The sequence below is a fragment of the Lithobates pipiens genome, unplaced genomic scaffold, assembly GCF_037356315.1.
Source record: "Lithobates pipiens isolate NorthernLeopardFrog02 unplaced genomic scaffold, aLitPip1_a1.2 Scaffold_1, whole genome shotgun sequence".
Lineage (NCBI taxonomy): Eukaryota > Metazoa > Chordata > Amphibia > Anura > Ranidae > Lithobates > Lithobates pipiens.
In genome coordinates, this window is record NW_027507685.1 from 227,166,707 (window position 1) to 227,185,832 (window position 19,126).

The window sequence follows — 19,126 nt, forward strand, 5'->3', positions numbered from 1 at the left end:
CAAGATCTTGGATCGAACAGGCGGTGCATGCTGGTCCATTAGACGCACAGTGTCTAGGAAGAGGATGCCTGTGGGCTTCACATGCCCACAGGCAAGATGACAACCGTCAGCATACACTTTTTATAACTTCCTTTTTGTGGCGAAAACAGACTGCAATATTATTTTTAAAATGAACAAGTGAGTTATATCTTTACATATATTAATCATTGTCATGATGCAAAAAAAAAAAAACGTTGGGGACAGTGGAACCCCGCTTTAAAAGGGAACTTGTAAAATTTTCTTTGTGATTTTTGTTTATACCATACAAACACACCTGACAAACTCCAGTCCTCCCTGAAGGGCAACATCATGCTGCTGTGATCAACACTACAGGTGTAGACATCACCGTTTGTTGGGGTGATATTTAATGTGAGACACGTGAGGTAGGTGATGTCAGGGAACGGTAAAGTCACTCGCTCCGTCAGATTCTCTGGCACCGGTTCTCCATTCTTGTACCACGTCATGGAGATATTCTTGGGGTAGTGTCCATATGCCCGGCAGTTCAGTCTGGAAGTGGAATTTGTGATGGGTGTTTGTGTCACTCTCACAATTGGTTTTTCTGCAGAAGGAAATAGAATGGAAAGACAAGATACAGGGTCTAAAAATATATGGCAAACTATAAAGAGCAAGACCCAATTGCAGTAGTTTTGAAGCAATGGTAAAATATAGTGTGCTTGGGAATGTTAAAGTGTATCTAAATCTAGCAACAATAATTTAGTATATTGCCACTTACCAGTCCCATGGCGGCTACCTTCAATTTTATTTTATTGGTCACCTGAGGTTAGGGAGGGATGTTGGATCCTGGACGCTCTGGCTTTTCTTCCCTAATCTTAGTAAACCACCCGGTGTGCCGCTACATGGGAACAGTGATGGTTACTGTCATCCTGTCATTACTTTTTACAGGCTGAGTGGTTGCCATTGCTCACATACACCTGTCATTCCAGCTGCAAGAATCTGATGCTTGCCGCTGGAATCCGGTATCTGCAGGGAAATATTCAGCTTATGGAGGCCTTAAAGTGTTACTAAACCCAGGACCCTGCATTCACTATATCTGGTCTCCCACAGTACACAGAACATGGAAATGCAATTGTTTTAGTAAATATAAACTGCTAACTACCTTTTCTCATCAGCAGTTTTGTGACTTCTATCAGTGTCAGGTTAAAGCTTGTAGAAGGAGTTTTCATACTGCACTGAGCTGTCCTAACAGGATAGAGAACCCCTGACCGCCTGTCTGGACAGTGTTGATTGGCCCTGTGCTGATCACATGCACCCTCACAAGAAAAAACTCTAGCAATACACAACAAACTGAGCATGTGCAGTGTGACTCCAATAACTCTGTCTTATCCAGACATGTTCTGGATTCAGAGGAAGAAGGAGAGGTTCAGAGAAGACAGGATCAAACAACCTTTTTACACAATGACGAGGATTAACCCCTTAGGTTCCACAGTGAGTATAACAAGCATGCTTTACTGAATATACAGACTGATTTTACTGTTGTGGGTTTAGTAACACTTTAATTATCAGCTTTTATTAAAGTTTATCCCATGATTGTATTGCTCAGCTCTGCTTCAGACCACCTTTGTACATTTCGACTCCTCCTTTTTCATTCTTCTTAACCACTTCGCATGATCGGAAAACTCCCAATCGTAAGAAGCAATCTGAAGCTTTTTGTGAGTCGCCGATCACTGTGCCAGGAGCGTGTGCGCTTTTGGCATAGTTTTATTTACGCTAATGCACACAAATATGCAGCCCCTTGGAGCTAAGACCTGGCCGCCGAGAGACCACATATTTGCATGCGCCCGGCACCTATGGTTTAAAGAAGATATTTGTTTTTGTCATGTTTTTTCTTTAAATTTAGAGCACTAGAGACTCGAAAAGTAAATTGGATGTTTTTAAAGAATTGTATTGAATAAAAATATGTATTTTTCATATCAGGTTTTGCATTTAGAGAGGTGCCTAAAAAAAAAGTCCAGTTGTCTCCATACTGTTTTGCTGTTATTTATACTTTAATATATATATATAAAAAAAAAAAATCTAACAGGGACAGTGGGACCCCCTCAAAAAAGGCAAAGCAGGCATGCAGTCCTGGGAACCCAGCGCAGATATGTCTCTAATAAAATCCCAGAGAGATGTAAAGTGACAAACATAAACGTAATTGGACAGCACAGTACCTCTTCTGTTAAACGTGCAATTCCCCAATGAGAGCAGCTCAGCTATATGCGGAACACAGTTATTCATCAGAACTTTCTTGTTCTGCTCTCCCATAGTCTTGTTCCGATTAAAGATATCAGCAAAGTATTGTACTCTCGAGTCTTCCGCTATCCAGTGTCCCTTCTCCACATTGAAACTAAGGAACGGTCTTCCGTCATAACGATAACTGAATACTGTGCCAATTGTCCCGTTACCATAAACAATGCATCCCAGTAACCTCTGAAGAACGTGGAAACCTGAAATCACATCAGAGAGAGACAAACACAGAATGGACAAACCGCATATAAACTTAGACTAAAGCCTCTTACACATGATCGGACTTTCCGCCAACAAAACCGTGGAATTTTGTCCGAAGGGTGTTGGCTCAAACTTGTCTTGCATAAACACGGCCACACAAATGTTAGCCAACAATTAAAAATGTAGTGACGTACTAGACGTGCTACGTGGTGTTTCAGCTCTTTAGCGCCACCCTTTGGGCTCCTTCTGCTAATTTTGTGTTAGTAGAAGTTTGGTGAGTGTTGATTCACGCTTTTCTTTTTGCGTTTTTAATTTTGTGCTTTTCAGTTCATTTCTGAATGGCCGTTCATCAACCAGACATGTTGTGGAATCGGAGGAGATAACGTGCTATTTATTATTGGCCTTGGAGTTATTGCTTTGACGTTATTTTTTTGGTTGAATAATGATTTGATTTGGTATATTTTCTATATTGATGGATGCATACAACGCACTTTTTGGTTAAGTTCTATTGGCAAATAGCATGTCTAATTTTATTTGTTTTCTTTTTTTATTGCACAATAAAAGAATTGTGTAGAATAATACTTGGCTATGTGTTTTACTTCAAATGACAGTTTGGGAGTAGGCAGGTACATTTAAAAAAATACAATGTAAAATTGACAAAGGACACCAACATAGTTGTATCTTTGATCTTATAAACTACAGGATAATGGTGTTGTGATAACTTGCCCCCCCCAAAAAAAAAGCATAATAATATTATTTTTGATATCACTAGAAAAAAAACCCTTTGAAAATGTGTTTGCAATAACTTCATTAGTATCACCAGCAAAGCAGCTTCATTATTATCCAATTACTATAAAGAATTGTGCGCTGCATTTGGAGATTTCATAATTTGGCACGTCACAAATGTTAATTCTCCATATTCTCCATTCTCCCTACTTTATAAGACCAACTGCTTCTGGCTCGTCCTTGCTTTCGAGCATGTGTGTTTGTACTTTGGACTTTTGTCCGACGGACTTCTGTACACACGCTCGGAAAATCCGACAACATACATTTGTTGGCAGAAAATTTGAAGACATGCTAGCCAACATTTGTTGGCGGAAAGTTCGACAACAATTGTCCGATGGAGCATATACATGGTCTGATTTTCCGCCAACAGCCTGACATCGAACATTTCCCATCGAAAAATCAGATTGTGTGTACGGGGCTTTAGGCATTAAGCTCCTCTTAACACCACACGTCTCTCAGCAATAGATATGTACAAATTAGATTAATTTACTGGCTTATTTTTAATACACTTGTATTGTTTATGTGAAACATAGAACCAAAGTAGAGTGCTGACAGAAAAAAGAGACCACCCATATTTTTAAAATGTATACAGTGGAACCTTGAATTACGAGCATAATCTGTTCTAGGAGAATGCTTGTAATGCAAAGCACTTACATATCAAAGTGAGTTTCCCCATAGAAGTCAATGGAAAGTAAGATAATTCGTTCCACATTGACTTCTATTGCATGCAATACCTCATGTGGCCAGAGGTGGGGAGGCGCTGGAGAGACTTGGAAATACTCGGAGACTGCTCGGATGCACTCGGAAACCCTCGGAAAGGCTCAGAAACAGAAACAATTTCACAGTGTTTCCGAGTATTTCTGAACGGCTCTGAGTATCACCGGAGCCCCCACACCTCTGGCCAAATGCGGTATAGCACACCGCAGAGGTTTAAATAACAGCTTGTATTGTCAAACGCCCGTTAACCACGTTACTCGCAATCCGAGGTTCCACTGTATATTTTTTCTTACCGATTCTTTTGTCTGAGCATAGGTCTATGTTTGCCCCAAGTATGTTTGCATCCATTTACAGTTAGCTGGTTTACTACCTCTGCTGGAAGTCTATTCCAAGCATTAACTATACTTTCGGTTAAACAACACTTTCTAAAATTACTTTTGCTAATTCCTCCTGCAAGTTTGAGTAAATGTGTGTATATCTATTGGTTGGTTTCCTTTTATACTGAGATGTAGCCTCTCTCTTTCAACTTTGTGTTACACCATAAAATATCACGCTATGTAACATTAGAATATTTTTGTCTCCTCCTCACATACAATTGGCTGGTTCAAGAGCCACTCTTTTGTCAACATTAAATCCTGAGCTGTAAACTGAATTTTCCTGTATTTATTCTTCATAAATGCAATGGTATTGCTAGCATGTAGAGTACACCTGTTTTCCCCCATATAGGATTGGTTTACCATTATGTCACACAGTGATTTTTAATGAGCCTGTAGATCTCATCTGAATCATCTCACCTTTTTTTTCTCTGTAAATCACTTACATCACATCACTGCCACCAGCAGAGTTTTAGCAAATTAACCCCTTAAGTAAATCTAAATATCCATTTTTTTTTTAGGGCATGCTTGAGGTCTATGTATAAAACGTTTGCTGAACTATTTAGTATAAACATAAGCACCATCTATTGGCCAAATTGCGGTATTTGTTTTTTAAAACCTCAATCAGGAAAAGAAAAAAATGATTTTTGGGCACAAGATGGTACTAATGATCATTTAAGATACACTATATTACCAAAAGTATTGGGAAGCTTGCCTTTACAGGCACATGAACTTTAATGGCATCCCAGTCTTAGTCCATAGGGTTCAACATTGAGCTGGCCCACTCTTTGCAGCTATAACAGCTTCAACTCTTCTGGGAAGGCTATCCACAAGGTTTAGGAGTTTGCCTATGGCAGTGATGGCGAACCTTGGCACCCCAGATGTTTTGGAACTACATTTCCCATGATGCTCATGCACTCTGCAGTGTAGTGGAGCATCATGGGAAATGTAGTTCCAAAACATCTGGGGTGCCAAGGTTCGCCATCACTGGCCTATGGGATTGTTTGACCATTCTTCCAGAAGCGCATTTGTGAGGTCAGGCACTGATGGATGAGGAGGCCTGTCTTGCAGTCTGCACTTTTATTGCATTCTTGATCCCCTTCATCTCCAACAACACACCACAGATACTGCTCTCCTAAAACTACCAAACAATCTACTAACAGCCAAAACAAATGGACACTATTCTGTACTCCTACTCCTGGACCTTTCTGCTGCCTTTGATATGGTTGACCACCCCCTCCTCCACAAAAAACTCCACGCCTTTGGTCTTGGTGACTCTACTCTTCACTGGTTCTCTTCCTACTTATCCAACCGCACATTTACAATTCTACTTCCTCCTCTCCTCTTCCTTTCTCTGTTGAGGTCCCCCAGGGTTCAGTTCTTGGACCTCTCCTATTTTCAATCTACACCACCACCCTGGGTCAGCTGATGGCCTCCAATGGCTTCCAATACCTTCTCTACGCTGATGACACCCAAATCTATTTCTCTACCCCACAGCTCACTCCCTCCGTCTCCTCATGTATCACTAATATAGTAACAGATATATAAGTCTGGATGTCAAACCACTTCCTCAAACTCAATCTATCCAAAACTGAACTTATATTTTTTCCCTCCCTCATGTGCCCCCTCCTTTTGATCTTTGATTGTCAAGATTGATGGCACAACTGTAAGCCAATCCCCACATGTCAAGGTCCTAGGTGTAGTCCTAGACTCTGAACTCTCCTTTAAGCCCCACGTCCAATTTCTGTCCAAATCTTGCCGCCTCAACCTCCGCAACATCTCCAAAATACGCCCCTTTCTAACCAATGACACAACAAAGCTCTTAATTCTCTCCCTGGTTATCTCTCAACTCAACTACTGCAGTTCTCTTTCTAACTGGCTTACCTCTACATAATCTATCCCCTCTTCAATCCATCATGAATGCTGCTGCCAGACTCATCCACCTTATCAACAGATCAGTATCTGCTACACCTCTCTGTCAATACTTCCACTGGCTTCCACTCACCCAACAAATTCAGTTTAAAATACTGGCAACTACTTACAAAGCCATCCACAACTTAGCCCCCAGCTACATTACTAGCCTAGTCTCAAAATACCAACCTAATGGTTCTCTTCGTTCTTCTCAAGCTCCCTCGTCACCTCATCCCATGGTCGCCTCCAGGACTTTTCCAGAGCCTCTCCAATCCAATTGTTACTCCAATCTGTCAGATCATCATCTACTCTATTAGCTTTTAGATGATCCCCAAAAACCCTCCTCTTCAGAGAAGCCTATACTACCAACACCTAACAACTGTATGTCTATTTTCTCCATCAGCTCTTCCCCCCCTGATTTTACCTTTTGTATCACTTGACCCTCCCTTCTAGATTGTAAGCTCTAGCGAGCAGGGCCCTCCGAATCCTCCTCTATTGCATTGTATTGTAACTGTACTGTCTACCCTCATGTTGTAAACACTGCGCAAACTGTTGATGCCATCTACATCCTGTATAATAATAATAATAATTCATTCCAAAGGTGTTCTATCTGATTGAGGTCAGGACTCTGTGCAGGCCAGTCAAGTTCCTCCACCCCCAAACTCACTCATCCAAGTCTTTATGGACCTGCTTTGTGCACTGGTCCAAATCATTTGTTGGATGAGGGAGTATGGTGTGGGGGTTGTTCTCATGGGGTTGGGCTTGGCCCCTTAGTTCCAGTGAAGGGAGTTTTTGAGTAATTTTATGCTCCCAACTTCCTGTTCCAACATGACTGCGCACCAGTGCACATAAAATGTCCATAAAGACATGTATGAGTGAGTTTGGGATGGGGGAATTAACTGGCCTGACCTCAACCTGATAGAACACCTTTGGGATGAATTAGAGCACAGACTGTGAGCCAGGCCTTCTCAACCACATCAGTGCCTGACCTCACAAATGCACTTCTAGAAGAATGGTCAAACATTCCCATAGACACTCATAAACCTTGTGGACAGCCTTCCCAGAACAGTTGAAGCTGATATAGCTGCAACGGGTGGGCCAACTAAATATTGAACCCTACGGACTAAGACTGGGATGACATTAAAGTTCATGTGTGTGTAAATGCAGGTATCTCAATACTTATGGTAAGAAATAAGTGTAGATCTATAACAAATATTAAGTCAAGTTTTGTTGGAGCTAAGCAAAAGTTCTCAGGGAACCCCTGCTAAAAAAAAAAAAAAAAATCCTTACAGCTCATGATATATTAGCATGATTAATATGTTAAAGAAAGTTTTAAATATGAAAATAAATTATGTGGCGTCCACTCTAAAATTAGTTTATAAGTAGTGGAAAATTACACCCCTGCATTGGTAATAAGTGATGGTGGGAGATCAATCCAACATTACGCAAAGCTCATGGAACCCCTAGCAACCTCAGGAGGAACCCTATAGCTCCACAGAACCCCTGGTTGAGAAACACTGCTCTAGACTTTGCCATGTTTGGAGGAAGAAAAATACTGACTATATCCCTATGAACACCATCCCTACAGTCAAGCATAGACGTAGAAACATTATGCTTTGGGGCTGTTTATCAGCTAAAGGTACCGGCTGACTTTGCCGCATTGAGGGGCCAATGAATGGGGCCATGTATTGAAAAATCTTGGATGAGAACCTTCTTCCCTCAGCCAAAACACTGAAGAGGGGTCGTGAATGGGTCTTCCAGCATGACAATGACTCAAAACATACAGCCAAGGCAACAGAGTAGATCAAGAAGAATGGGAGGGCCTAGTTAGTCTTCAGCCCTTAATCCTATAAAAAAATGTATGGAGGGAACTGAAACTTCGAGTTGCGAAGAGACAGCCAAGAAATGTTAAGGATTTAGAGATCTGTAAAGAAGAGTGGACCAAAATCCCTCCTGAGGTGTGTGCAAACCTGATCACCAACTACAAGAAACGTCTTACCTCTGTGCTTGCCAACAAGGGTTTCTCCACCAAGTACTAAGTCATGTTTTGCTTGGGGATAAATACTTATTTTACTCACTGAACTGCAACTTAATTTATAGCATTTGTTTTATGTGTTTTTTTCAGGATTTTTGGTTGATATTCTGTTTCTATCATTTAAAATACACCTATGATAAAGAAATGATAAACCCTTTATTTCTTTGTAAGTGGGGAAACTTACAAAATCTTCAGGGGATCAAATAATTATTTTTCCCACCATACATATATTCAGATGAATGGAAAAATCTGTATAACTTATTTACCAGGTTTGTGAATGAGTTTGTTTATAACTAATCTTAAAGCGGAGGTCCACCCTAAAATGGACCTTCCGCTCATCGGATTCCTCCCCCCCTCCGGCGCCACAATTGGCACCTTTCAGGGGGGAGGGGGGTGCAGTTACCTGGATAATCCAGGTATCTGCACCCACTTCCGGGCTAGCTCTCTGCGGAAAGGGGTGTACATTACGCCCCTTTCCGCAAGTGACCGCCCCCTTCCGCAAGTGCCCCGCTGCCTGCTGGGAAACACACAGATCCCAGAGGCAGCGGGGACCGTCCTCATTGCGCAGCGCGGCTTGCGCATGCGCAGTAGGGAACCGGGAAATGAAGCCGAAAGGCTCCATTTCCTGATTCCAATACCCAAGATGGCGGCGGCAGCACTCGAGTGTCGATCTAGAGATCGGCTTCGGGTGCCGACATCGCGGGCGCGCTGGACAGGTAAGTGTCACTATTTTAAAAGTCAGCAGCTGCAGTATTTGTAGCTGCTGACTTTAAAAAAAAAAAAAAAAACGCGGAGTCCCGGCGGACTCCCGCTTTAAAATCTTAAAAGGATCCTGTTTATAAAAGCCGATGGTTGTCCAAAAAACAGAATACAAACCAAAACTGTTCTCTTCACTCCTGCAAAGACCATCTACTCTCTAGCTCCCATGTCACCTTCTTCCATGCTCACCTCCAGGACTTCTTCTAAGCGTCTCCCATCCTCTGGTGGAACTCCTTATCCTCATTTAACTGACTAACTCCTCCTCTATCTGCCTTTAGATGATGCCAAACTCTTATGTTCAAAGAAGCCTATCCTGCCTCTACTTAACAGCTGCACTTTTATTTTCTCCATCAGTTTATACACAACAGTTATTACCTTTTATATCATTTAACCCCCCCCCCTTAGATTATAACAAGCATGGCCCTCTGATTCCTCTTATACTGTATTGAATTATATTGTAACTGTACTATCTGCCTTCATTTTGTAAAGTGCTGCATAAACTGTTGGCGCTATATACAAAAGTGATAACAAAAAGCAACCTCCCCGTGATTAACCACTACTAATAACTCAAAAAGATAATACTTTAAAACACTAACAGTATAAATAAATCAATGGCTGCAAGCCAGCGCTTCAAGTCATATCATTCCACCTATGCAATATAGCATAAAATAACCCAAACAAGCGCAGTGTTGCCCACCTGCTTTCTTAATAAATATCAACAATCACACTAAAAATACATAAATTAATAAACACCTTCGGTGATCAAAGTCTATACTTATAATGTACACTACCTCACAAAAGTGAGTACACCCCTCGCATTTTTGTAAATATTTGATTATTTCTTTTCAGGTGACAACACTGAAGAAATGACACTTTGCTACAATGTAAAGTAGTGAGTGTACAGCTTGAATAACAGTGTCAATTTGCTGTTCCCTCCAAATAACTCAACACACAGCCATTAATGTCTTAACCTGCTGGCAACAAATGTGAGTAAACCCCTAAGTGAAAATGCACTCCTCACCTGGTTGCCGCCACACATGCTTGACACCATCTGAGCCAAATAAGTTTATCTTGGTCTCATCAGACCACAGGTTACAGTAATCCATGTCCTTAGTTTAGAAGAGGCTTCATTCTGGGATGACAGCTATGCATACCAACTTGATGCAGTGTGTAGTGTATGGTCTGAGCACTGACAGGTTGACCCCCCACCCGTTCAACCTCTGCAGCAATGCTGGCACTGGCAGCACTCACACATATATTTGCAAAAGACAACCTCTGGATATGACGCTAAGCATGTGCCCTCAACTTCTTTGGTCAACCATGGCGAGGCCTGTTCTGAATGGAACCTGTCCTGTTAAACCGCTGTATGGTCTTGGCCACTGTGCTGCAGCTCAGTTCCAGGGTCTTCTAGATCTCGTCTTATAGCCTAGGCCATCTTTATGTAGAGCAACAATTCTTTTTTTCAGATCCACAGAGAGTTCTTTGCCATGAGGTGCCATGTTGAACTTCCAGTGACCAGTATGAGAGAGTGAGAGCGATAACACCAAATTTAACACACCTGCTCCCCATTCACACCTGAGACCTTGTAACACTAATGAGTCACATGACACCGTGGAGGGAAAATGGTTAATTGGGCCCAATTTGGACACATTCACTTAGCGGTGTACTCACTTTTGTTGCCAGTGGTTTAGACATTAATGGCTGTGTGTTGAGTTATTTTGAGCGGACAGCAAATTTACACTGTTATACAAGCTGTACACTCACTACTTTACATTGCAGCAAAGTGTAATTTCTTCAGTGTTGTCACATGAAAATCTATAATAAAATATTTACAAAAATGTGAGGGGTGTATTCACTTTTGTGAGATAACGTATATATGATCCAACAGTTAATATACTGTGCATCATGGTAAATCTGGCACTTGCAGAGGGATAGAACCTAATTAAACTTTCATCTGAAAGGGTCCATTCACACTAGGAATGCATGTGAATCGCACAGGCACTTGAACCAGATAGTATGTTACTTTGTACCATGCGATCCAGTGCAGGTAAAAGCACTGTGTTGGCGACCTGCATTTGGGGTGCCCTTAAAGTGGAAGTAAACTCCCCTATCGTTTTCAGCCAAGGAAGCTGGCATCTTTGCCTCTGTTTAATCTTCAACTGCTATGGTGCTGCACATGTGATTCGTTATGACACCAGCCATTGGATGGTTTGATAGTTTGGCTGAGAGCACAGCCAATGTGTAGTTAGCATTCCCGGCATGCCTTTTTTTTTTTTAACTGTTTAAATCGATGGGTTTACTTCCACTTTAACTTTGCATTGACAACCACTGCAGATTGTAAGGGCAGTGAGATTGAAATGTGGTGCGAGAATCCGGCATGGAATGCAAGTTTCCTGCACAGTATTCTATTGTCAATGGACCCTTAAATGAAATCCAGGTGCATCAGAACAGATGTGCAAAGTCTTACAGTATGTCTTTGAGTATAAGTAGAAAAATCCATGTCCTACCAGCATGTTTCAGAAAGACCATTGCTCTATGTGTGGAAACAATGGTCTCTCTGAGGTCTGCCATGACCCCTCATGAGTCGGATCGATAGCTCTACATTGAAAGACTCAGGTTCTTACTTTAGTGAAGAATATTCTTTTCCCCAAGATCTGGAGAGGATGGCACTTATATTCCACTTACAAAACCCCTCCTTCAATGCCATAAACACGTGCTTACCCTTCGTCTCATTCAGATAATTCTTAAACATATGGAACAATCTTTGTAGGCTCTGCTGCATCATGAATTGATTGGCACTTGCATCCAGTAATGTGGAGTAGGTACTTCTAAACCAGGGCACTCTGCGCTCTATAACCTCGCTGATGCTGTCATACCAGTACAATGTGATGTCATCAATGGACCTGGTTGTGTAATAGGATGGACGATCGTAGTTGGAGACATCGGTGACTGTTATGAAGAAGTAATGAGAGTGCTTGTCTGTATATGAGAAAGGAAATTGTTGGGGGAAAAAATAAATAAAGTGAGTGTATAGCTAAGACTTTTTTATTATTATTTAATTTTTTTAAAACTCTTGCCAGGTTATTTTTTTTTTTTGTTGCAGACTGGGTAGCATTAGGGACACCACAACAGGAAGTGAAAGGAAGTCTTCCAAAGTGACAGAAGTTCTCCTCTAGACAGTTTTCCCAAGAACAGGTTTCCCCATTGCAAGATTTCCTCTTACCTCTTGTTCTGGAGACAAATCTAAAAACTTAGATTTCTCTTAAATTTTTTCTTTGGTAACAGGCTACATCCAATGGAGACTCAGACAGCAAAAAAAAGAAAGAAGAGAACTTTACAGAGAGTCTAACCCTTCCCTAGTCTATCCAAAACAAAAGAAAAAAGTTTTTGCCTAGTGATAAGCTTATGTGCAAAATGTGTTTTTATAAGTATTAACGTTGATGTGAACGCAGTCACTAAAATCTCGTATACATTTATCATGTTAATTTAATTTCAAATATTGTTTTAATCTTTTTGAATCTGTTTCTTTCATTCAAATATTCCTTGGGGATTCTGCCATGAAGGTATTTGTTCAGGCATTTCCTGCTATGGGGTGACAGCTGTCTCCCAATTGTGTTTTTGTATTGTCACCCTTTCCTTGTGCGCCCTTGATAAAGGCTACAGTCGGCTACACCAACAAACTTCACATAGTCTGCCGCTGTCCAGGAAGCTGGCTAATAGTACGGTTACCAACATTTTGGTAAATTTTCAAAATGAAATCTGGAGACTGACGGTGTGTCCACTCTTACCCATACCCACACAACCACAGGCCATTTTTAGCCATGCCTACAAATCATGACCCCCCCTCCAATTTTAACACCCCCCCAAACGATTGGGCACAGATTTTATTTGAACAAGAGGGAGACATTTGAGGTAAAAAGACAAAATTAACAGAGTTCACAGAGACATCATGATATACATATATAGTTGGGGGGTGCATTGAAAGTATTAAAAAGAAAATTGCAGTGTGCTATACCTACTGCAAGCTGAAAACCAAGACATAGCCAATAAGGTTGGTGACACTTCACAGCATAGGCGTCCACAGGGGTGGCTGGGCACACCCTAATCACTATGTGTGATGCTGTCCCCCCCCCTTGTTGCCCCCTCCCCTGCAGTGCCACTGGCTTCCCTCCTCTTCCCCCTGGCTGCTGCGGGGAATGTTTCAGGATAGAGAGCGGGGGAAGGGGCTAGTGAATATGTAATTTTCTGGTCCCTTCATTTTCTAAATGAACACATTTTCTAAATGCAACTCTGCATTAGTCAGTGGTAAATGTGGTATACACTATACACAATCACCCGACACTAGTTTCCACAATCTATGACTTAACTTCACAGTTCACACAAATATGTTTTAAATTCAAACTGTAGCACTGACGTAAGTCATTTTTTTTCCACAGTAGCGTGACAATCCCCCCACCTCCGGTCTACCTAATCACTCCCACCTTATGGCATGGACCCCTGTGCAAACAGGTGGTCATGCACGCAAGTATCAAAAGGGTTAACACAGACCATAAACTTCTCTTATGTCTCCTTAGATCTCAGCAAGGACGTCAGGTCATGGGTAGAAAGAAAAGATCTAAGTACTCACCGCCTAAGTATAAGATTTAATTTTTGTGTTCAAACACAAACTACTCACATAAAGATGATAAAAACACAGCATGTAAAGCCAATAATCGTGTTAGTTCCATAGGGCAGCAGTGGGTGACGTCATGCGTAGCTCCTCCCCCGTACGCGTTACGTTCAGTCAGAACTCCAACGTCACCAGACTCCTCCCCCCTCCCTTTGTTAGCAGATGGAGGCACTTGGGGAAGGGGGAGGAGTCCGGTGATATCGATGTCCATGACGTCACCGGATCTCCGACGATCAAAAGAATTAACGATTAATTTGAGGAATTAATCTTTAATTTCCACAGCCCTAATATATAATATATAGAGAAGGGGTGAGCCTATATACATTGGGGCATTAACGTTTCAAGCGCTTGGAGTGTCTGGAGAGAGTGGCTCGGTGTGGTTCCCAGGACTGTCTATCTAGACCATCCTCTAACATGCTTTTGATCTCACTTAACACTGAGATCTTATATTCTGGTAAGCTGCTCTTATTACCCATCGGTGGAGGTGCTTCAGCAGAATCCTGGTTACACGATTTTGGTGTTATTTTAAATTGCACATTGGACCAACTGATTCACTTTCTATGGGACTTGTATGGACTGTTTTTCTGGCTATATACACATTGAATGAAATTTATTTATGAAATTTTCATTCTTCTTACTTGTATTTATACACTTGATGAGCTTATTTGTTATTTATGTATTATTATCCACTTGAATTTATTCACTAATTTATTTATGATAATATTGTGGTAGCACATTTTGTGGTGTTTCTTTCACATATTGATTAATTGGGATTGATGTTTTTATGATTCTTTTTTAATCTTTTCTATTTAATAAATTTTTTCGGATTATTTATTTATTTACATGAAGAATTGATTTTCTTATACATTGTTTTCACTCCTCTGAGTGAAAGTGTTGCATTCACTTTTTTCTTTTGGGTTTTTGTTGTCACTGAAAAACCTTTTTACATATATTTAGCGTATATTTAGCGTAGCTCCCCACTGTATACAACAGAAAACCTGCCTAGAGGCGACCGCACACCAAAACTCACGGACCGGGCAAGGAGGGCATTAATCAGAGAGGCAGCACAGAGACCTAAGGTAACCCTGGAGGAGCTGCAGAGTTCTACAGCAGAGACTGGAGTATCTGTACATAGGATGACAATAAGCCGTATGCTCCATAGAGTTGGGCTTTATGGCAGAGTGGCCAGAAGAACAACCATTACTTTCAGCAAAAAACAAAATGTCACGTTTTGAGTTTGCGAAAGGGCATGTGAGAGACTCCCAAAATGTATGGAGGAAGGTGCTCTGGTCTGATGAGACTAAAATTTAACTTTTTGGCCTTCAAAGAAAACGATATGTCTGGCGCAAACCCAACACATCACATCACCCAAAGAACACCATCCCCACAGTGAAACATGGTGGTGGCAGCATCATACAGGGGGGATGTTTTTCAGCAGTTGGGATTGGGAAACTGGTCAGATTTGAGGGAAAGATGGATGGTGCTAAATACAGGGATATTCTTGAGCAAAACCTGTACCACTCTGTGTGTGATTTGAGGTTAGGACGGAGGTTCACTGTCCAGCAGGACAATGACCCTAAACACACTGCTAAAGCAATACTTGAGTGGTTTAAGGGGAAACATGTGAATGCGCTGGAATGGTGTAGTTAAAGCCCAGACCTCAATCCAATAGAAAATCTGTGGTCAGACTTAAAGATTGCTGTTCACAAGCGCAAACCATCCAATTTGAAGGAGCTACATGGGATACTGGCGCTTGAAAGCTTCTGATGTGTGATTAAAATCAGTCTAAATGTTAAAAGTTCATTTAAAGCACTTTCAACGTTTAAAAGGTACTTGGACTCTGTAGGGGATCCAATAGGGGTCGCTAGCTGTCTGTAGTGGATGAAGGACCAATGGTATATTTGCACAGTCACCGGTGGCAGCTCCTCTCAGAGTGAAGTCAGCGCATAAGCAGGAAACAGATATAGAACACAGAAGATCGCCAGCTCAGTAAAAAATACATTTATTTAATCAAACAAGTAAAAGTCTCACTTACATGGACAATCAGTAATGTGTGAGTAACCGCTCAGCTGTTCCCTCGAGCAGGCAATGTCCCGGAATAAAGATGTTAATGATATCCTCGGCAGAGCATTGGGGGGAAACTCAGCTGTGCTCTGCAATCCACAGAGACACAGACCGGCTTGTGCAAGTGGCGGATGACATCAGAGGGGGACACCAGAGGATACGACGCGTTTCTGAGCATGCACCAAGTCCAGAACGGACTTGCGCGCTCCTTTTTCAAGTGTAGGTGTAAGCAAGACGTCGGTGGACAACATTTAAATAGGGGAGTGAACGAGCAATGAGATTTACAATAAAAGCTTCATCGGACCTTTACTGTTGAAAAATAAGACAGACTTTAGATTTAGAAAATGTTTAAAATCTTTCCGACGGACTCGAGGCCGGTCGAAAAATCAGTTAGTCTGTATGCTAGTCCGATGGACTAAAAATCGACGCTAGGGCAGCTATTGGCTACTGGCTATGAACGTCCTTATTCTAGTCCGGTCGTACGTCATCACGTTCGAATCCGTCTGACTTTGGTGTGTTTGTGTGTGGCCAAGTCCGTTCATTCGGAAAGCCCGTCAGAAGTCTGCAGAAAGTCAGTCAGGAAGACCGTCCTACCTAGCCTGCCGGAAAGTCCAGTCGTGTGTACACGGCATTAGGATGATGATGATATAGGGGGCACAGATTTTCATCTTGTCACACAAGGCCATAAATGCAGGATCCTTTTTCTACCCCAGCATGGACAGGAGGTCATTGATGAGAGGTAAAAAGTTGGCGTTCTCTTGGAATGAGAGCTCTCTGTACAGGGGGGCCTGTTGTGTGCTCTGATTTGAAGAGAAATGGTTAGTGGTCCTTTAAACAATTTGAATTTCTTGTTAAAGCGGAGGTCCACCCTAAAGTGGACCTTCCACTCATTGGAATCTTCCCCCCCTCCGGCGCCACAATTGGCACCTTTCAGGGGGGGGGGTGCAGGTACCTGTACAGTACAGGTATCTGCACCCACTTCCAGGATAGCTCTCTGCGGAAAGGGGCGTAGATTCTGCAGAATCTACGCCCCTTTCTGAAAGTGCCCCGCTGCCTGCTGGGAAACACACAGATCCCAGAGGCAGCGGGCCCATCCTTATTGCTCAGCGCGACTCGCGCATGCGCAGTAGGGAACCGGGAAATGAAGCTGAAAGGCTCCACTTCCTGATTCCCATACCCAAGATGGCGGCGGAAGCACCCGAGAGACGATCGAGAGATCGGCTTCGGGTGCCGACATCACGGGCGCGCTGGGCGGGTAAGTGTCCTTATTTTAAAAGTCAGCAGCTGCAGTATTTGTAGCTGCTGGCTAGTGATGGCCGAACGGTTCGCCCGGCGGTCGTTTCGCGGCGAATTTCCGACTTTCGCCGTCCGCGGGTTCGAACGCCTTTTTCCGTCGTTCGCCCCGGCGGACTTACGTGTTTAATGTATACAAGAACTTTAACCTTTCGTGACACGTTTATCATGTGTTACAGGACAACCAATTGAGACATGACAGCTCATGGACACTTGGACATTCCCCCTAACCTATAAATACACCCGATCCGGTGGCCATTTTACATTCTTTCTTCTGTCACTGTAGGGAAAGGATCCTGTGTGGAGTAGGGACAGAGAAAACGCTAGCTATTTGGTACACAAAAGTTCTTTTCAGGACTGGTATAGGTGTTAGGTCAGCAGCCTGAGTTTCTTTTGTCAGTTTAGATAAAGGGACAGAGCGCTGTATGCTGCTATTTTAGGGACAGCTCAGCCAGATTAGTCTTTCTTCATCATCATCATCATCATCATCATTAGCTGTTACTATCAGGTCCACAAAAGAGCTGTTCCAGCTAATCGTTCCAGCCTACTCTTTTTTGCCAATTTGTATAGGGACAGGCAGGAAGCAGTGTGTCAGGCAGTGAGGATAATTTTAAAGACTTGCTGTTACTATTAGTTCCACAAAGGTTCTTTTCAGGACTGGTATCAGTGGTACGGTAATAGGCTTGTACACGTATAATATTCTTTCTTCCAAATATAGAAAGAATATTATACTTGACTGCTGCCCTTCTGCTGCAGTCTGCTAATCATTCACAACTCACTTGTTCCACAAAGCTCTTTATCAGGACTGGTAACTTGGTCTGTCTAGGGTGCTACGGTACATAGGCTTGGGTGCGGTACAGTCTGCTGTTCTGTAAGGACCGCTATCGGTCCACAATACATAGGGTTGCCGTGCACTACTGCTGACCGCTGCCCTATACTGCAGCAGTCCTTCAGCGGTATAGGGACTGACGCACAGTCTGCTAAACACTAATACACAACCTGCTTGGTCCACAAAAGTTCTTATAAGGACTGGTAACTTGGTATAGGGTGCTACGGTACATAGGCCTGAGTGCAGTACAGTCTGCTGTTCTGTAAGGACCGCTATCGGTCCACAATACATAGGGTTGCCGTGCACTACTGCTGACCGCTGCCCTATACTGCAGCAGTCCTTCATTGGTATAGGGACTGACGTACAGTCTGCTAATCACTAACACACAACCTGCTTGGTCCACAAAAGTTCTTATAAGGACTGGTAACTTGGTATAGGGTGCTACGGTACATAGGCCTGAGTGCGTTACAGTCTGCTGTTCTGTAAGGACCGCTATCGGTCCACAATACATAGGGTTGCCGTGCACTACTGCTGACCGCTGCCCTATACTGCAGCAGTCCTTCATTGGTATAGGGACTGACGTACAGTCTGCTAATCACTAACACACAACCTGCTTGGTCCACAAAAGTTCTTATAAGGACTGGTAACTTGGTATAGGGTGCTACGGTACATAGGCCTGAGTGCGTTACAGTCTGCTGTTCTGTAAGGACCGCTATCGGTCCACAATACATAGGGTTGCCGTGCACTACTGCTGACCGCTGCCCTATACTGCAGCAGTCCTTCAGCGGTATAGGGACTGACGCACAGTCTGCTAAACACTAACACACAACCTGCTTGGTCCACAAAAGTTTTTATAAGGACTGGTAACTTGGTATAGGGTGCTACGGTACATAGGCCTGAGTGCAGTACAGTCTGCTGTTCTGTAAGGACCGCTATCGGTCCACAATACATAGGGTTGCCGTGCACTACTGCTGACCGCTGCCCTATACTGCAGCAGTCCTTCATTGGTATAGGGACTGACGTACAGTCTGCTAATCACTAACACACAACCTGCTTGGTCCACAAAAGTTCTTATAAGGACTGGTAACTTGGTATAGGGTGCTACGGTACATAGGCCTGAGTGCGTTACAGTCTGCTGTTCTGTAAGGACCGCTATCGGTCCACAATACATAGGGTTGCCGTGCACTACTGCTGACCGCTGC

At 42.7% G+C, this 19,126-nt stretch overlaps 1 protein-coding gene across 1 annotated transcript in view; it reads right to left on the reverse strand.

Moving 5' to 3' along the window:
- The window catches only part of LOC143983897 (major histocompatibility complex class I-related protein 1-like), a 45,427-nt gene that overhangs the window by 14,041 nt on the left and 12,260 nt on the right, over positions 1-19,126 (reverse strand). Inside the window, exons 2-4 of the mRNA XM_077484033.1 lie at positions 11,791-12,048; positions 2,211-2,486; positions 314-598 (exon numbers count right to left, since the gene is read on the reverse strand). Coding sequence (XP_077340159.1) covers positions 314-598; positions 2,211-2,486; positions 11,791-12,048 — 819 coding nt within the window. The remainder of the gene's footprint in view (positions 1-313; positions 599-2,210; positions 2,487-11,790; positions 12,049-19,126) is intronic.